General features: G+C 34.4%; 3 protein-coding genes across 3 annotated transcripts; 1 reads left to right on the top strand and 2 right to left on the bottom strand.

The window, feature by feature from the left end:
• Positions 1-914: 914 nt before the first annotated feature.
• Positions 915-1775, bottom strand: LOC122583560 (uncharacterized mitochondrial protein AtMg00810-like). The gene has a single exon (XM_043755952.1). It carries the CDS (start codon positions 1773-1775, stop codon positions 915-917), a length of 861 nt encoding a protein of 286 aa, XP_043611887.1.
• Positions 1776-11351: 9576 nt separating this feature from the next.
• On the top strand, positions 11352-12622 carry LOC122582864 ((R)-specific enoyl-CoA hydratase). Its single transcript, XM_043755298.1, has 4 exons — positions 11352-11511; positions 11742-12025; positions 12166-12281; positions 12378-12622. The coding sequence occupies exons 2-4, from the start codon at positions 11765-11767 to the stop codon at positions 12481-12483; spliced, it is 483 nt and encodes a 160-aa protein (XP_043611233.1). The 5' UTR covers positions 11352-11511; positions 11742-11764; the 3' UTR covers positions 12484-12622.
• Positions 12623-13047: 425 nt separating this feature from the next.
• LOC122581021 (ruBisCO large subunit-binding protein subunit alpha-like) lies at positions 13048-17293 on the bottom strand. The gene is made up of 8 exons (XM_043753162.1): positions 17172-17293; positions 16724-16925; positions 16001-16122; positions 15682-15889; positions 15453-15598; positions 14951-15257; positions 14212-14663; positions 13048-13515 (listed from the first exon to the last, which is right to left on the bottom strand). Exons 1-8 carry the CDS (start codon positions 17223-17225, stop codon positions 13228-13230), a joined length of 1779 nt encoding a protein of 592 aa, XP_043609097.1. The 5' UTR covers positions 17226-17293; the 3' UTR covers positions 13048-13227.
• Between the last annotated feature and the right edge of the window lie 1407 nt (positions 17294-18700).

Below are 18700 nucleotides of genomic sequence, written 5' to 3'. Positions count from 1 at the left end.
AAAAAAAATGAATCGCGTTAGGTGAAAAAAGCACCGTGTTAGGTGGGCTCCGTAAAAGCCATACACTTTACCATCAAATGGGCTTTTTGTTCTTTTTTTTTAATGCAAGCCTGCAAGGCGTCTCTGAAGTTTTAAAATAAGACCCATGTAGTTAGTATCTTATTCTTACCATAATACCATTAATGAAGGTTTGGTTAGAGAATTAGGTTTAAGTCTTAAGGTTGCATCGGATTTATTTATTACTTTATATTTATATTTGTATTATATTATAAAAATAAGCATTTTATTTTTGTAAGTGTTAAAAAAATATGAAAATATTATTTATATTATATTATAAAAAAAATAGCATTTTATTTTTTGAATTGTTAAAAAATATGTAATATTTTCACATAACACGTTTAAAAAATTTCACATACATTACCCCTTAATATTAATGATTAAATGACACTATCACTACTTTATCTTTTAATTACATCAATTATCTACACCACTCAATGTCGCATCCGCCACCAACAACCCCCCACCCACCCCCACTACAACCACTGCCGCATTGTGTGGGTACCATGTAGTTTATTTTACTTAAAAAGCCATTCTATTTTATTTAATTTAAAATTTTCAAAAAATATGTATTACTTCACCCACAAATGTGGAAAAAGAGACTCAAATTTAGCTGGAACCTTTCAAAGTCTGAGAATTTCGGTTGAAATAGGTTTTTTTTTATCTTTATTCATGAATCATTCAATTACATATATAGCCATACGACATGCGTATCTTAAGGCCAAAGAAACTGTAAAGTAGGAAACACAATTATAGGAAACAATATCAATATATTTTCTAAACTAATCCTTTACTCCCCCGCAAGCTGGAGCGTGAAGATTACAAACACCCAGCTTGTCTAGTAAATCACGAAGTGGCTATGCTCCTAAAGGTTTAGTGAACAAATCGGCAACTTGCTGTTTACTGGCCACACATATCGGCAAAATCTCCCGTGATTCCACTCGTTCTCGGACAAAAAAACAATCCATCTCCACGTGCTTAGTTCGTTCATGATACACTGGATTATTAGCAATATGTCTTGTCGCTTGGTTGTCACAATAAAGAGGTGTAGGGTCCGTTATGTGGATGTCAAAATCTTTGAGTAACCATCGAATCCAAAGAACTTCACTAACCGTAATAGCCATGGCTCGATATTCTGCTTCTGCCGAAGAACGAGAAACTACTGATTGCTTCTTTGTTTTCCAAGATATAGGCGCACCCCCTAACGATAACAAGTATCCTGTTCGCGATCGTCGAGTATAAGGGCAACCCAACCAATCAGCGTCACAAAAAGCAGTAAGATCAAAAACGCCATTTTTCGGAATAAAAATACCTTGTCCAAGAGTGGACTTAAGATACCGAAGTACTCTGATGGCTGCATTCATATGATCCTCCCTAGGATCAGAAACAAATTGGCTAAGGATGTTAACGGCATATGCAAGATCGGGTCTTGTGGCTTGAAGATAAAGTAACCGTCCAACAAGTCGACGATAGAGAGCTGCATCAACTTTATGACTTTCAGTACATTGATCTAACTTTAAATTCTGCTCCATGGGAAACACACTAGGACGACATCCTAGTTGACCGAAATCAGAAAGTATATCTAAAGAATATTTGTGCTGACTAAGAATGACTCCAACATTTGTACGAGCAATTTCAATTCCCAAAAAATAATTCAAGGGACCTAGATTTTTGATACTGAAAGTCGTGTGTAGATAGTCTTTAGTCCTTTTGATCATGTCGTCTTAATTCCCGGTAATAATAACATCATCAACGTAAATCAAAACCGCGACGAACTTATCACCCTCCTTATAAGTGAAAAGAGAATAATCTGCCTTTGATTGCACAAAACCAAGTTGTATCAACGAAACAGTGAATTTTTGATACCAAGTCCAGGAAGCTTGCTTTAGACCATATAACGACTTCTTTAAACGACATCCTCTAGTTTCTTTCTTTTGAAAAAAACCTTGTGGAATTTTCATATATATTTCTTCTTGTAAATCACCATGAAGAAATGCATTGTTAACATCCAATTGATGCAACAACCAATTCCTCTTTACTGCCACGGTAATAAGAGTTCGAACCGTTACCAATTTCGCAACCGGGGCAAAAGTGTCATAATAATCAACTCCTTCAATTTGAGTGAAACCCCTCGCCACAAGTCGAGCCTTATACCTTTCGATCGTTCCATCGGGTTTATATTTAATCTTGTAAATCCATTTTGAATCTATTGCATGCTTTCCTTCCGATAACGTCTCTAACACCCAAGTCTCATTGTCTTCGAGTGCTTTAATCTCTTGTTGCATTGCATCTCACCAGTTCTTATCCTGCATTGCTTCCTTGAAAGAATGTGGCTCATGAACCGAAGTTATGGCCGCTAAAAAAACTTTGTGAGAAGTTGAAAAATTATCATAAGAAACATAGTTTGTAAAAGGGTGTACTGTGGAAGAAGCTTGATTGTTGACGGGCATTGCATGGTTAATGGATGGCGGTAACGTAACTTCATAGTCCTGTAATCTTGATGAAGGGAATCTGACCCTTTTTGATGGCGGGGGTTCAACAGCCACAATTGGCTCATTTTCTATAATCACATTATCATTCAAACTAACAAGGGGGTCTGGAGAATGATTCGGCCCAATTAGTGTATCACTTGATAAATGCGGCCCATCCAAATCACTAGATGGATCCAGCCCATCGGAAACACTTATGCCATCCAACCCATCCGTCCTATTAATGTTGACATATTCATCAACCCAATTAAAATTATCAACTACTCCTTTAATGTTGTCACTAGTTTTAAGGTGTACAAAAGTTAAATTATTTTCAACGAACCTAACATCACGAGAAATTGCCATCTTTCCATGCTCAACATCAAAAATTTTATACCCCTATGTACCCTGCAGATATCCCATAAATATTCCTGATCTCCCCGGAACTCAAACTTGTCACCCCCCGTTTCAATACTACTATAATAGGCCAAACAACCCAATGTCCTCATGTGACTATAGTCCAGTTTTTCCCCAAAAATTATCTCATACGGAGTTTGATTTTTAATTACCTTGGAAGGAAGACGATTAATGATATAGGTAGCCGTTTCTATACATTCCCCCCAAAAACGTTTTGGAATATTTGCTTGAAACATTAAAGCTCGAGCAGTTTCAAGAAGATGTCTATGTTTTCGTTCGACTACTCCATTTTGTTGTGGAGTATGGGGACAACTTGTTTCAAGCAAAATACCTTGACTAGAATAAAAATCTTTCATTCTATTCGAAGTGAATTCTCCTCCATTATCACTTCTAATCCGTTTTATAGATTTTGAAAATTGAGTCTTGACCATATTATGAAAATTAATCAAACAATCACTAGCATCACTTTTATGTTTAATCAGAAAAACCCAAAGGGCTCTACTAAAATCATCGACAATAGTCAAGAAAAAATTTGCATGGGTCGTTGATGACTTTTGATATTTACCCCAAATATCACAATGAATCAATTCAAAACAATCATTAGTTTTAATAGAACTCTTAGGAAAAGGAGCTCGTGTGTGTTTAGCTTTAACACAAGCATCACACACATTATTCTCAAAATTCAATGAAACAACTCTTAAAAAATCTATATGTGACAACTTAGAATGAGAAGCAGACCTAATCTTGAATGCCAAATCTTGACGTTAACCTTGCTCGTTGCCGCGGCCTTTCTTGCTCCCACTACCATTGCCATCCGATATAGACCTTTCATGCATTTGCCCGTACCAATCAGCTTCTTCGAGTGTAAGCCCTGCATTACAAAAAAATCCGGAAAGAAGCTTACTACGCGTTTTAATTCTCTTGTCAACTTGCTTACAGAAAATAAATTACAATTAAAATCAGGTACGTATAAAACTTCATTGATTTTGTTATCTCCATTTAAAGTGCAAGTTCCTTTCGCATGAATAGGAACATTGACCCCATTGGGTATCATGATAGGAGCTTCATGTGCAGTAGAAACATTGCTTTCAAGACTTTCAAAATCATTTACCACATAATCGGTCGAACCTGAATCTACGACCCAATCACTAGAATTATCAATCTTACCAGCCATATTTGCCTTACGCGTATCATCTCCCTTTTGCTCATTAACATTGAAATGCTTCATGAGCGCTTGGTACTGCGCATCAGTAAGTCCAGCAAGCCCAAGCTCGACTTCCACATGGGCACTTTTCGGCTTCAACTTGTCATTCTTTCCTTTTCCTGGCCACCAATCGGGATACCCGATAATCTCGAAACAACTCTCTCTTTTATTCCCATCCTTCCCACATTCGTTACAATGGTCAACCTTGTCTCCATTGTTTCGTTTGAAATCCTTTGAACCTCCTCTATAGCCTCGTCCAAAACCAGAGCTACCTTCATGATATCCTTGCGCCTTAAAGGCAGCGGGTTCAACAGCAGCTCGCTTGTTTAGCGTGACGACATGAGTTCTAATAGTTGAAAAATCAGGATCAAGCCCCAACTCATATAGCCGTTCCTTATCCTTGAATTCCATCAACCATTTTCCGATATCACACGTACAACCACCACATGTGCATTGCGGAGTCGGAAGCACGGAATTGATTTCATCCCATATGCTACGCATTTTGGTATACTATGACGAAACAGAGGATCCGTCTTGATGTGAAGAGGAAAGCGATTGCTTTAGTTCATAAGCTCGGGGTGCACTTCCTTTACCAAACCTTTCTTTTAAGTCTTTCCAAATTTCAGACGAAGTGTTAGCATATCGAACACTCGATCTGATGTTCTTGTCCATTGCAGTTGTCAGCCACCCAATGATCATCGCGTCACAACGCATCCAGGGCATGTAATCTTCTGAAGTCTTTTCTGGTTTTGGAATCGTTTCGTCAACGAATCCCATCTTGTTTTTAGCGAATAAGAAATTGGCCATCTCTTTAGCCCAATCATTATAATTCGAATCAGTTAGACTCTCGTTAACATGTATTTGTTTAGGGAGATCAGAGGGATGTATATAATAAGGCGAACTTGGATCAGCGGCGTTGTTTTTGGCGGCTGTAACAACCGTCACCCGAGCGTCCGTCTGACTATACTTTTCCGTTCGAATAAGGTCAGTTTCCGTCAAACCTAAGTCTAAAGACGTGAGATTCTATGGATTACATTATGATTAAGACATGTAATATTTATTGTATAGTAGTGTTCTAGACTTTTCAAGACCTGGTGCGAATGTTTGAGGAAGACGAGCTGTCTAATAGAAATGCCTAAATAAAGATTTAAAATACTTTCGTGGGTCAAATATGGTCATGTGACTAGTCGTATTGTTCGTAATTCAAAATTATATCATAAAATATGGTTAAATTATTTCTATGACTTTCGGTGTTCGTCCGGTAAGCGAAAAGGACTAAAATTGTCAGGCGTTCCGTTAGTCTGACGAACCCCCCTCCTTCCTTGGCCATGCCTATAAATACAAGACAAGCCTTTTTCTCTCATTTCCCTTGTTTTGGTCGTTCACCTAGCCACACACACACTCAAGGCTTTCTTTCAAATTCTATCTTGCAAAAATCGCTTGTTTTCGGTTCTAAACGCTTGCAAATCAATCAAGGCTTCAATCCCCGATCAAGAAACAAGTGAATATTATCATTTTCTACATCAAAACTTGTGTAAGTTCTGTTCTTAATCTATTCAAGTCGTTTTATATGTATATGTATATGTTTTCTTTTCGGTTCTTATCAAAAGTTAAGCGAATCATGTCTTTGATTTTTTTGATTGTGCAATTTCGGTTACAATTGTGTGTAAGAAACGAATTGAACCTTGATTAAGGCTTTGATTTGATACATTATGCACTTTTGTAATTTGGATCTTGTGCAACTGCAAAAATTGAAGATATCCTTCACTTGGCTAAAAGAGTCTAAAACTAGCCGATTTCACATCCAAGATGAAGATTGTGCAATTGTCAGACACATGATGTATGAAATCGGTCGAACTTCACCCTTTTTGTACTGATTTGTGACACTTTTGAGCAATCAAGACTCATGGATATGGATTGGCTAGCCTTAGATCTCGTTATTTTAACAAAATCGCATCAAAATCGTTCGTTTTTGCACAAATCGCGTTTGAATCCGACTCCGGCCAGGCTTAGCTCGACCTAGGCTGGTCTAAGCTCGCTAATGGTCTAGCTCGACCTCCATGGGTTTTTGTCGCTTAAACGACTCGTAAAGCTCCTAGTTGACTCCAAATGACTTGTTTTAACTCTCGGACCCTTAAGTCTTGGGAAGAACTCATTTTTATCTCTTTCCAGGTCTAACTAGACCTGTCATGGTCGAGTTTGACCACTTCCCAACTCATATAATCGAATTCTTTAGCCTTTTGTGTCCGTACGCGCTTAATCGGTTCTTAAACCTGACTAGTTTTCTCAAAAGATGTAGTTTTGGTCCAATTGACTAACTTATGATTAAATGGTTCTAAAATGACATTTTTGGGCTGTACATGGTCAAGTTCAACCACTAGGTTGAGCTCAACCTCTATTCGTTTCGGTTTCGCAAACTTTTCGGTTAAAACCTCCGGTTTCGTCTAGTTTTGGTTAAGTTCGAGTGAAACTTATTTTTGGGCTATAAAATGATTTCAAATTAGGTTTTATTGATAAAATAATGCATTTTGAACTTAAAGGACATTGGTGTCAAAGCCAGACTTCTTTTCGGTTAATACGAGTCTCGTCACTTTTGATAAACGTTGTTTTAAAAGTTAAATAAAGACATATGGACTGAAAGGCATTTCTAATAGGCTAAGACTTAATACCAAAGACTTTCACTGTGACTTGTCATGTATTATTGATAGGTGTTGATTGTCGTGGACTTTGATTGTGCTTGTCGTGCTCGTTCGTTAAACTATCATAACACTTTTCAGGTGAGTTTCGTAGCCCCTCTTTTTACAAGTTTTGGGGTGGAAAGTATACTTATATTTCAAACAGTTTTGTCGATTTCTGTTTTATGTTCAATATTGAGCCTGTGCGTATAGGGTTACTTGTGCCATTTGACATGCTTTGATCTTGTTTGTATGTGTGTGATTATGTGTTGTTTGTTGTGCTTTGGACATGCTTATTGTATGAGTTGAGACTTGGTCTAAGGCAGGTACCGTAAGACCAGACTTTGAGACATTGAGACTTTTGGACTTATTATGGCGTAACTCTGCTCGTTATATATTGAACTATTACTGGTTTAGACTTAAAATAATCGACAAAAGACTTAATTCTTTGACTAGACTTTTGACATAAAACCTACGACTCACCAACCTTTGTGTTGACACGTTTTAGTATACTTTTCAGGTGCTCAGGCTAATCAGGGATAGAGACTGCTATGCTAGGCTGGACTTCGGAGATTAGTGCTCCTTATTTATCGTCAGACTTTAAGGCTACATGCCTTGGATTATTTCTTTATGGACTTGTCTGTAATAAGCTATTTTAGCACTGTTATGACTTTGAACTCATGTTTTTGGGAATATATTTAATATATTCTATTTCATTTAGCAGTATCTATGTAATTCCATGTCGTGTTGTGCTTTTCATGACACCTCATGTTTCCGCCAACGGTGGGGTGTTACAGCGGCCGCTATAAACCTCTCTGATACCATGAGAATTTCGGTTGAAATAGGTTTTTTGTTATCTTTATTCATGAATCATCCAATTACATATATAGCCATACGACATGCGTATCTTAAGGCCAAAGAAACTGTAAAGTAGAAAACACAATTATAGGAAACAATATCAATATATTTTCTAAACTAATCCTTTAGATACCTTATCGATGAGTCTCCAATCCTAATAGCGGATTTCACTATTAATTCATTGTTGTGCATAATAAAACTAAATCTATATCTATATATATATATGCTCACGTGGCGTTCTCTAAGCCCGCCACGTCAACATTTTCGTACATGGCGTTACGATATTGTTCTGCTCGCCACATCAGCTTCCACATGAGTATCGTGTACGCCTACATCAACATACATGTCGGATTAGTGTAACGTTCAAAGGCATCCTGCTTATTTAAATTAAGTACCGAAAAATTAAATGCAAATGTGGATATGAGGATTCGAACCCGCATGTCAATTATGATAGGTATAGTCTTCTGCCAACGCACCATTAGTATGTTGGTGATTATTTTTTATTTTTTTAATACATATTCATTTTTTAATACTACAGCTCATCATCTTTTTTACATCGCAAAGTTTTTAGTGTGAAATTGATGTTGACTATTCTTCCAACTTCGTTTGCCACAAGCTTCCATTAATTCATACCTATAACACATATTAAAGTAATCATTTAGTTATATTTCGTTGTACGTTTAGTTTACTTTGGTTTAAACAATAAAACTAATACAGTTACGTGTATTGACACAAGACTTACGACATTATCAATATCAGATGATTATATTATGGTTTAAAATTTTCTTTACTATTTTCAATAATAAAGTATTGATCTATATATTAAAATTTCAAAATTTTGAAATATTTTATAAAATACATATATCGAAGTTGTTACTGTAACATGCTTAGCGATATCTGTATATTATAAAATCATAAAATGTTAATCAAAGTTGTAAATTGTGACATATTTAGTGATATTTAAATATTACAAAATTTTAATATTAAAAATCATAGGTAACTATCAGTTTATTTACTTATATTGTTACACATAGTGTATTACATTCTTAATTTATATTATAAAATATAAAACGTTATTTTAAAAGAAAACATATCTTAAATATTTCAACAAGAATATGACAATGTTAAATTTGTATTCTATAAAAGATTATATTTTTACATCTTTTATTTTTCATATATGTTTAATGAAAATTAGTAAAAAAAATATAAAAATTAACAGTACAGTTATATTTATTATATTAATATATTTACATTAAACTTTATTTATTTTAAACTAATTATTTTTACATTCTTATGATAGAATGTACTATTAAGATATATATTAGCTATTAGAGGGTGTTTGGGATTACGTTTTGAAGTGATTATCTGATTATCACGTTTGTAAAATGCAAATAATCTAAAAAAGTGATTATCTGTTATTAAAACACAGATTTTACGTTTATTTTGAAAACGTAAAATCTGTTTTGGAATCGCAATAACAAACACCCACTATATGAAATATATATTAGCTATGGTTCTATTGAATATATATTATTTATTCTTTATTTGTTATAATAGATTTATTGGTTAAAAATGTAAGTTTATGATGGAAAACAAAAAATTATAAATTAAAATGAAAACTAAAAACAAAAGTAAAAGTTTAAAAAATCAAAAACTATAGTTGGTCGATAAGTTATTAAAGCAACTATCTTTTGATATATTAAAAGAAGATCATTGAGTCTTATGAAATGTTGATGACATACATCAAAAACTATGTAAACATTTATATCAATATATATATATATATATATATATATATATATATATATATATATATGGCTATCTTCAAGTGCTCACGTGACACTCATTGAGCTCGCCACCTCAGCCTTTTCCAACGTGGCATCACCATATTGATTCTAGCGACTCATCAACGTGCCACGTTAGCACTACATACGTCACATAAGCATGTAATCTACATATTAAATTAATTATTTAAAAATGAAAGAGGTGGGGATTGAACCCACAACCTCCTATCTAGCATGTGTTAAGATTTGCCACTTGAACCACAATGCTTTTGATTTATTTTTGGGAAAACATAATAGTTTAACATATACTTTCTTAAATTGAAATTATGGAAAAAATTAAATATAAATATAAAAGAAATTTTGGATGACTATAGTTAAACAATTTTCTTTTATATTGTTATATTGTTAAACAATATAATTTTTATCATATAATTTTGAATGACTATAGTTAAACAATATAATTTTGGGTGACTATAGTTAAACAATTTTCTTTAATATAATTTTGGGTTCATTATTGCTTTATTATTAAACAATTTTCTATTTTAATTTTTTTCATAATATTATTGTTTTTGATTTTTTCATATTAAATTGGTGTATTTTATTTTTCTTTATATTGTTCTTAATTGGTACTCCGAGTGCTATATTATCAGAGAAATATATCTTCATTTTTACTAACAACTATTTTTATCATCATTTTTATCGTTATTATCATTTTAACTTATGTATAATATTTGAGGTCATGTGAGTTTCTTTTTAAATCTCTAACCACTTATACTTTTAGATCTCTATCCTTATGTGAACGAAAAGGATAGCGTAAATAACGTAGTTACAACGTCTATTTTTAGTCGCAGATTCCATTTCACTAACGTCTATCATATTCAACATTTTGTCACTTAAAGTATACGATTATTAGTTTATCCGTGTTATTTACGTTATCCTTTTTGTTCACATAAGCTTATATTATACGAGTAGCTTTGTATTATATATTATCTATTTAGTAGAAATCTTTATAACAAACTAATAAAGTACACATGAATGCTTACAAACTAGAAAACTGTTTATACACATCGTTTAAATGGTTTCGTGAACATGAATGATCAAGTTAATAATTACAAAGTTTGTTATTTTTTTACATAAAAGTCTTATTTTAATTTTGAATTTATAATTTATAATAATAAATTAATGTTTTTTAGAATATATTATAGTATAGATATATCGATTTTCCATCAACAACTATTTATAAATGATTAGTTCATACAACACACGTGTATATATAATCATGTTGGGTATATATAGATAGTTGTGTTTTTATTTACTCAAGTTCTATTAGTGGCAAAGACATAATTTTAAGTCAATCAGTGTATAAAATATACCAATTATCTTAAATTGAGTTAGGATGAACGTATGAGGTTCTAAATGTATGTTTTGGTGGGAGGTAAGTTAGCTTTAAATTGCACCAATACTAAAAAATAGTACTGAATATATAGAATTTTATACATATTAGAGGATTGCTACTACCAGCTTTGACCTCCGTGTAACTCTGCCATCTTTTTTGTTGTATATGAGTATAACTTATGAGAAATCAGTAAGAGATAAAATAGTTCGGGGCAACGCCCGGGTATAACCTAGTTATGTATAAATAGAATAAAATATTTATATAAAGATTTGTCTTTCATATAAAACTTGATGAATCGATGGTCAGGTTTAAATAATCATAACTGTAACCTATTTAAGATATGTTAAAAAAAAATAGGAGGAAAGATAGGGGAAAAAAAGGTGAAAAAAGAATAGGTTGAGACGATGAGTTGTTCAAATTTATTAATTTAGTTTTATTAATTACAGGAATGACATCATAAATAGGTTTTTAAAAAATAAATTAGTGAATGAAAGGATTATAGCTATGCCAAGTCAGATGTGTGGACTTTGGCTTTATATATGATAAAGAAAAGATTACGACTTCTTGCCATCTGCTGTTCCTTAATCGCATTACGATTTCTTGTCTGCAGGGAACCCACTCTTTCTTTATATATACATTCATAAATAAACATGTATGGTACATTACCCATATCATTATTCTCTATGGAATTCATATTATATCATGTTTTTGGCTATTTATCTTAAATAAATCATTTGCGCACCAACTGTTTGATAAAATGCTTCAAAGAAATGTTACATTCATAACCCCATTGCCTTAAGCTTGATGTCTCTAGTTAATGTAACTACATTTCTATTATCATATTGTTTAGTAATCATATTCTTCTTTTTACATATGCATTAGTCCTTTGAGAAGCCGTTGAAACGATGATGACTTTAAAGCGTAGGTTGTTCAACTACGTTACAGTGTCGAGATACTCCTCGGCCTCGTTGCTTAAGGCCGGGGACAAGTTGAAACAAACAAGAATCTTTTCCAGTCAAGATCTTGTTGAGTATTCGAAGATTAGTTTTGATGCAAACCCTTTGCATCTAGATACCGATTTTGCAAGGAATGCTGGATTTAAAGATATACTAGTTCCTGGAATGCTTGTTTCGTCTCTGTTTCCGAGAATCATTGCTTCTCATTTTGTAAGTTGTCTCCTTTTTGGCTGTATGCATATAATCTGTATGCCTTACGTATTCATTTAACAACAAGTTTTATGTATAACACATGAATATACAATTTAAATGTGGTTTGATACCTGAAGATCATGTATACTACTTTGTAGCCTGGAGCAGTATATGCCTCACAGACCTTGCACTTCAGATTACCGGTTTATATGGAGGAAGAGATTCTCGGTGAAGTTGAAGCTACGAGCATAAGAGAATTGAAGAAGAAATACGTGTGAGTTGAAACAATCCGAATAGTTTATCACATTTTGAAGTCAAGAAATTACTTTGATTGAGGTTCCATATCTAACTTTGTTGTTATTTGGTTTAGTGCTAAATTCACAACCAAGTGCTTCAACAACGATGGGGTTCTTGTTCTTGATGGAGAAGCGATGGCTGTCTTACCAACACTATCTTTGACGCAAGCACAAGCATGAATCAATCGGGGTGATAAAGAGCTTCATGTTTGTTTAAAGTTGAGATGAATCGCTTGTGTTGTGTATGAATATTTAATCTCTCATCAAAGAGAACACGATATTTGTTCAATAACAAGCCTAAAAAGAGTGTACAAAACCATCTTGCTTTGGTTCAGTTATCCGTTCAAAAAAGTTTAATAATGCAATCCTAGTTGGGTTTATATTCAGTCAGTTTGCTATCAAATCAATTCGGATAACTGATTCCATATTTCTCTCTTTCTGATTCCATATGAAGTTACGAGAATACTTGAGTTTGTGTTCAGTTTCCTACCGAATCAATTCTAAACTATAAGCAGATTGAAATCAACCAGCCAACAAGTCTAGTTTACGAGTTCTTTAATTTGTATCTCTATATCTTTCCATTAAAGAGCTATTTCACTTCGGTGTACACTTTCTCCTTGACAGGCCATGGTCATTATCTATTATCAGAAGCAGCAATATAAAGATCAATAACCATGAACACAAGACTATCTAAACACTGGCATTAATAATTCAAATTATGAACTACTAATAATACAACCATCCTTGAAAACTTATTGCCTCTTATATAAAAATAAACCACAACTACAGAAAAAGGCCGAGTAAAGAGAAATCAGGAATGGTGAATGTTATCAGGTTTACATTTGGCCGTAATAAAGTTCCATCTCGAATTTGATACAAAAATGGACCCTACATGGTCCAACGTCACCTCTAAATTACTTATGATCATACAGTAAGACCTTGTGGTTGACCAGCAGCAGCTGTCTTAGGCTTAGCCTTTTCAACAACAATGGCTTGTGTTGTTAGAACCATGCCTGCAACTGAAGCAGCGTTTTGCAAAGCACATCTAGTCACCTTTGCGGGATCAATAACTCCAGATTCCACCAAATTCTCGTACTTGTCTGTCATCGCATTGTATCCCATCTCCCATTCACTCTCCTTTACTTTCTCTACCACCACCTCACCTTCAACCCCCGCATTTTGGGCTATTAGAGATGCTGGTGCCACTAGTGCCTAACAAAATACCAATAAAATCAAGTCAGCTAGGCAGAAAGACTAAAACAATGTAAAAACAAACTTACTTTTCCACACACGGACAAAAAAAAAAAGGTATGAACTAGCAAACAGATCGGAGGCTGCAAATTCCTACTCCATTTAATGATCATGGATCATTTAGGGATATGTTTTGAATCTCTTGTGTCTTTTTCAACGCATAAACACCCTAAATACTTCTACTAAAAAAATCCTTTTACTGCTATGTCAATGATTCACAATGTTACCAATAACTGAAACAAAATCTTAACACTACCAAAAGTGGTAACATAAATAAAGTATCCACCACCATGGGTAAAGGTGTGAAAGTATGTTTCTAAATTGGGCAATAATCTCTTCTAGTAATAAAATATGACACTGCTTACCATTGATTTAATGTTGGTACTTAACTTTTGGTAAACCATGTACAAAACTTTTGGTAAAAACTAAAATTATTGATTAAAGAATTTTGTTTTGACAAGAAAAACGTAATATTTTTTATAAAAAAAAAACCATGGTAACGCGGGGGGCTTTTTCTATCTTGTTATTTAACAAAAATGACAGAAAAGAGCTGTTTATTTTGGTCAACCGAACCCACAAAAAATCCGACCATTCTGAAAGTTGCTCATTCTAAGCCACCATTTTACGCATCTAATCAGAAAATGACATATAACTTGCCTTTTGAATGATATCAGCACCTAATCGTTCATCCGGATCCTCGATTGTCTCCTTGATGGCAGGAACCAGTGTCGATAAATGAACAAAAGCAGCACCACCTCCAGGTACAATACCTTCTTCTATAGCAGCAAAGGTGGCATTTTTAGCATCCTCGATACGGAGCTTGCGGTCCTCTAATTCAGTTTCGGTTGCAGCACCAACTTTTATAACAGCGACTCCGCCGGATAATTTCGCAATTCTTTCAGCTAGTTTCTCAGAGTCATAAACAGAATCTGTCTCAGATAGCTCCTTTTTGATCTGGGCAATCCTTGATTGTATCTCATCCTTTGATGCAGCATCAGCAATGATGGTGGTAGAGTCCTTGGTGATCGTGACTTTCCTGGCGGTACCAAGCTGCTCAACGGTGGTGCTCTCAACCAGCAGACCTAAGTCACTGGCTTGATACTCGGCTCCTACAGCAGATTCAAAACAAAGAAAAATGAGAGTTCAAAGAGGTCAAAGTAACCAGAGTGTGTTTTTATGCATAAAACCTACTAAATCAATTTATTTAGCATATTAGATCATGATATATAAATAATATATCCCTTTACTCATATTAGGCACCCTAAATATCTAAAAATTTAATTATGTATCAGATCAAGCTAAGCTAGCCCTTATTGGCCCATACAACAAGTTACCCATTTCGACCTCTTACACAGCCAATTTTGCCAAGATAAATATAAAAGAAAACTAAAATTACCTGTCACTATGGCAATATCTTGAAGCAACGCCTTTCTTCTCTCACCAAAACCAGGTGCTTTAATAGCGGCAACATTAAGGATACCACGTAGCTTGTTGACAACAAGAGTAGCCAAAGCCTCTCCCGTGATGTCCTCGGCAATAATAAGCAAAGGAGCTCTCAACTGAGTCGTCTTCTCCAACAAGGGAATTATATCCTTTATCGAAGTTATCTTTTGATCTGTAATCAGCACCCTAGCGTTCTCGAATTCAACCAGTAGTTTCTCAGGATTGGTAACAAACTGTGGGGAGATGTATCCTCTGTCAATCTGCAAAACGTCATCAAGAAACATCAGTTCCATTATATAACCATGGGTCAAGTGAACAAGATAAAGGTGACAAATTCAATCCAGGTACCAATTCAGGTTAATGTTTTAGATCTAGCAGTGCCACTGGTTTTTACAAGTAAAAATAGAAACCTATAAAGGATATGATGGCAGCTCAAGTTGAAATTTAAAACAAACCTCCATTCCTTCTTCAACATCCACGGTTGTCTCAAAGGAGGATGATGACTCGATAGACAAGACACCGTCAGCTCCAACCTTGTCGATAGCATCAGCAATCATAGTTCCAATGATATCGTCATTTCCAGCAGAGATTGAAGCAATGGCTTGAGAGTGAAACAAAAAATCAGATCAGATAAAAGAAAAAAGAAAACAGATGATAAACCTAGAGGTAAAGGAATCAAGTTACCTCTAATATCATCACGGCCTTTCACGGGTCTAGCTCTCTTCTCCAACTCCTCAATCAAACCGATTACTGTCTTGTCGATACCTTTCTTAAGTGACACTGGGTTGGCACCAGAGGTGACACTCAAGAGACCAAGTTTGATAATTTCACGGGCAAGAACTGATGCAGTTGTTGTCCCATCACCAGCAGAGTCATTGGTTTTGCTTGCAACCTGTACAATTCAATTCGCCATTGTTACTACATAGTAAACCAAAAGCGGTAATCAATTAATATTAGCAACTTGTAACTAGAGAAATATAGTGTAAAAGGTTAAGTGCCAAACCTCTCTGATAAGAGCAGCACCAGCATTTTCCATGGCGTCAGGTAATTCAATAGCTCTGGCAATAGTAACTCCGTCATTAACCACCTTTGGTGCACCATATTCATCCAAGACAACATTCCTCCCTAACATATTCAGATGGTTGATTAAAAAAAGTAATAAAGCTTGACAGAATACAGTAAACAGAATGATTGACATAGGCTGATAGGCCTTTTGTCACAAACTAACAACAGACTTTGCAACTATTTTAAGAATCCTATAGGTCATAGTACTTATCTGAAACCATGATATTTCGCTTTTCATCACCAATAAACAAAAATTAACAGGAAAATTTGCAAAAAGAATTTTGTCATAGTACTTTTGCAGGCATCCAACTATCCAAGCACACCTTTTCATTTGTCCCAATTAGTCATTATACTCGTTAGTATACATCTAAGTTAGTAAAACTTGGTTTTTGATACCGTTTGCATCATTTTGCATCCAATAAAGTTAACATGTTTATAAAAATCTAACAGCTTACCTAAATCCAACATTTTTATACGTAAATCTAACATTTCCATACAAAATGACTCAAACAGGACACATCACAATTATCATTGTACGTATTCGAATACTAATTCAATTATAAATTACAATTACCAAAATTCACACAAGAATACAAGATTGACCACCAATATCAGCCTAACAACCAAGCAACCAAAACATTATATATATATAATATGATACCTCTGGGACCAAGAGTAAGTCCAACAACATCAGCAAGTTTATCGATACCCGCCTGCATAGCCGCCCTTGAACGCTGATCAAACTCAATATCTTTAGCAACAGCTCGAACAGAAAACCGTCTGTTTGATTTCCTCATCTTCTGACTAGTCTGCAATTGGCTAACCATCCTCCTACCACTAGTACTACCTTCAACCAAACTCCCCTAAATATACAAAACAAAACCCACATATCATCACCTCATATATATATATATATATAACCTATACAATATATACTCAAAAAAACACACAGAGAGTAAAAAGGTCTCAACTTTAACCTCCCAAGTTAACATATTGGGTAATAAACAAAACCCCACAAATCATAACAATATAAATATACATAATATATATGTATATGTGCATATATAATATATGTACTTAATATATAGATACATATATGAAATGGGTACCTTCTTATGGGTGGATAAGATTGAAGCAGTAGTGATTGCATTTGCAGAAGCCATTGAAGAAGAAGAAAGAAAGAAATGGATTGTGGGTTTTTTTTGGGTTGTGGATAAGAAGTTGAAAGAAGTGAGGATTGTAGTGTAGATTTATTTAGGGTTTCAGGGTTTAGAGGACAAGTTGGTAATGATACGGTGTCGTTTTGAGAGTTTTGGTTGGTAGTGATTTGGTAAGTTTTATTTTATTCTGGGCACAAATGTTTGGAAGGTTAGAAAAATGAGCACCTATGTTTTTGTAGATACAGTTAATGTTGGGAATCCTCTAAGACGACGACGACAACAACAACAACAGGATTCAATCTTTGAGTGAAGACCTCAAGGCCTCAACACATGATCTAAAATGGCTAAGATGGTTGGAGTTGTAAATGGGTCGAAACACTAAGTCATGAGTTGCCGAGTTGATAATAAATGTATGGACTTGGTTACTAAAGTTAGAATTACTAAATCTAAAAATATACATCTTATAGTTAATTTGGTAGTCTGAAGATGTCATAATGAAATCTATGTATACGACATTTAGATAAATTGGTTGTTAACCAATTCACTTAGGTCGTGTTTGGTTCACATAATTTGATGGAATCTGATGGAATTGCAATTGAATTCCATTCCTTAGTGTGTTTAGTTGGTTAAAGATGGAGGAATCACATTCCGTTGGAATGTTAACATTCCCTCATTTGATGGAATCTCCATTCCTTCGGGATGGGGGAAGGAATCTCATTCCGTCCCTCATTTGAATCTTCAAAAAATCAAAAACATTCCGTCAAATTCCATTCCTTCATATTCCAATTCCTTTGAAAGATTCCATTCCTTTCAAAAACATTCCGCGAACCAAACGCGCCCTTAGGTGTGTTGAACACTGGTTCGTTTTAGGGGGCCGGGGGAACTTACACTAAAAAGTCTCATGTTAGATTATTGGGAAGGTAATGTTTTTCATTGAGAGGCTGAACCGGATTAAAACCTATCTGTTACTCTTTTATAATGATTATTCACTCCCTATTTTAGGAAAATATTAGAAAATAGTTAGATGGGAAATTACTAGATTTCCTTTAATAAACAACCCTTAAGGAAAGGGTTATTATCTAACTCCTTTATAATGATTATTCACCCCCTATTTTATGAAAGAGTTAAAAAATAGCTAGATGAAAAATTACTAGATTGCCCTTAATAAACAACCCTTAAGGAAAGGGTTATTAGATATTACTAAAAATTACCCTTAATGAATTAATTTACACTTTAAACCCTTATCTTCTAAAATATCACTATCACCATTGTATTAACTTACACGGTTAGACCACTTGACGCCAATTGTCGATGTCATCGATCACCACCCGTCACCGACACCACTAAACCACCGTCGCCGTCAACGCCGCTACATTGCACGGGTACAATGCTAGTTGATATTCTAGGATTATCCATATCTTTCAAAAATAAAATAAAAAAATAATTGGTTGTTCAAAATTTCAAATCAGGTGATACCC

Source organism: Erigeron canadensis, chromosome 9 (assembly GCF_010389155.1).
Source record: "Erigeron canadensis isolate Cc75 chromosome 9, C_canadensis_v1, whole genome shotgun sequence".
Classification (NCBI taxonomy): domain Eukaryota; kingdom Viridiplantae; phylum Streptophyta; class Magnoliopsida; order Asterales; family Asteraceae; genus Erigeron; species Erigeron canadensis.
Note: the sequence above shows the minus strand (reverse complement) of the source record. Positions and strands in the feature narration are given on the sequence as shown.

Coding starts and splice junctions, on each gene's coding strand:
- LOC122583560 (XM_043755952.1), bottom strand. CDS start 1,775: ATGATCAAAAGGACTAAAGACTATCTACACACGACTTTCAGTATCAAA.
- LOC122582864 (XM_043755298.1), top strand. CDS start 11,765: ATGATGACTTTAAAGCGTAGGTTGTTCAACTACGTTACAGTGTCGAGA. Junction 12,026..12,165: donor GAATCATTGCTTCTCATTTT/GTAAGTTGTCTC, acceptor ACTACTTTGTAG/CCTGGAGCAGTATATGCCTC. Junction 12,282..12,377: donor GAATTGAAGAAGAAATACGT/GTGAGTTGAAAC, acceptor TATTTGGTTTAG/TGCTAAATTCACAACCAAGT.
- LOC122581021 (XM_043753162.1), bottom strand. CDS start 17,225: ATGGCTTCTGCAAATGCAATCACTACTGCTTCAATCTTATCCACCCAT. Junction 16,123..16,723: donor ACTTACTCTTGGTCCCAGAG/GTATCATATTAT, acceptor TGAATATGTTAG/GGAGGAATGTTGTCTTGGAT. Junction 13,516..14,211: donor GTGCTGATATCATTCAAAAG/GCAAGTTATATG, acceptor GTATTTTGTTAG/GCACTAGTGGCACCAGCATC.